General features: G+C 52.6%; 1 protein-coding gene across 1 annotated transcript in view; it reads left to right on the top strand.

Annotated features, from left to right (window-relative positions):
• The window catches only part of CSF2RA (colony stimulating factor 2 receptor subunit alpha), a 16171-nt gene that overhangs the window by 8462 nt on the left and 6759 nt on the right, over positions 1-950 (top strand). Inside the window, exon 6 of the mRNA XM_017518855.2 lies at positions 26-161. Within this exon, the coding sequence (XP_017374344.1) occupies positions 26-161 (136 nt within the window). The remainder of the gene's footprint in view (positions 1-25; positions 162-950) is intronic.

Here is a 950-nt window from a genome sequence, read left to right as displayed (position 1 = left end):
AAAAGTTTCTTTCTTTCCTCCAAAGATTACCGTTCTGGGTGACTTGGACAATCGGTACAACCTTCCAACCTCTGAGCCCAGAGCTAAGCGTACTGTGAAGATCAGAGCCGCTGACTTCCGCATTCTGACCTGGGGTCCCTGGAGCAAGCCCACTGAATTTGGTAAGTCCTGGGGCGAGCTGGGTGGATGTAGGGGACATTTGTGCCGTCTGTCACCACCTCGAAGGCGGAACAGAGACATCAGCTACCGTGTCACCCCAGCACATTGGAAGACTGAGGCGGGCGGATCACGAGGTCAGCAGTTCAAGACCAGCCTGGCCATCATGGTGAAACCCCGTCTCTACTAAAAACACAACAATTAGCTGAGCGTGGTGGCGGGCGCCTGTCATCCCAGACACTGGGGAGGCTGAGGCAGGAGAACCACTTGAACCCGGGAGGCGGAGGTTGCGGAGAGCCAAGATCGTGACACCGCACTCCAGCCTGGGCCACAGAGCGAGACTCTGTGTCAGAAAAAAAAATAGAGAGAGAGAGAGAGTTTAAGGCTAGGAATACTGTCATGTCCTCTTATTTTCTTATATAGAGACGGGGTTTCACCGTGTTGGCCAGGCTGGTCTCGAACTCCTGACCTCAAGTGAGCTGCCCGCCCCAGCCTCCCAAAGCGCTGGATTACAGGCGTGAGCCTCCACGCCCGGCCTAAAAATATAAAAATCTTTTTCTTTTTTTAAAGACAGGGTTCTCTGCTCACTGCGACCTCCGCCTCCCGGGTTCAAGTGATTCTCCTGCCTCGGCCTCCCCAGTAGCTGGGACTACACGCAGCTTCCGTCACGCCTGGATAATTTTACATTTTTAGTAGAGATGGGATTTCTCCATTATGGTCAGGCTGGTCTCGAACTCCTGACCTCAAGCAATCCACCCACCTAATTTATTTTTAGTAGAGACAGGGTTTTACTA

This window comes from Cebus imitator, unplaced genomic scaffold (assembly GCF_001604975.1).
Source record: "Cebus imitator isolate Cc_AM_T3 unplaced genomic scaffold, Cebus_imitator-1.0 Scaffold708, whole genome shotgun sequence".
Lineage (NCBI taxonomy): Eukaryota > Metazoa > Chordata > Mammalia > Primates > Cebidae > Cebus > Cebus imitator.
The sequence above is the reverse complement of the archived record's forward strand: the minus strand, read 5'-3'. Positions and strand labels throughout refer to the sequence as shown.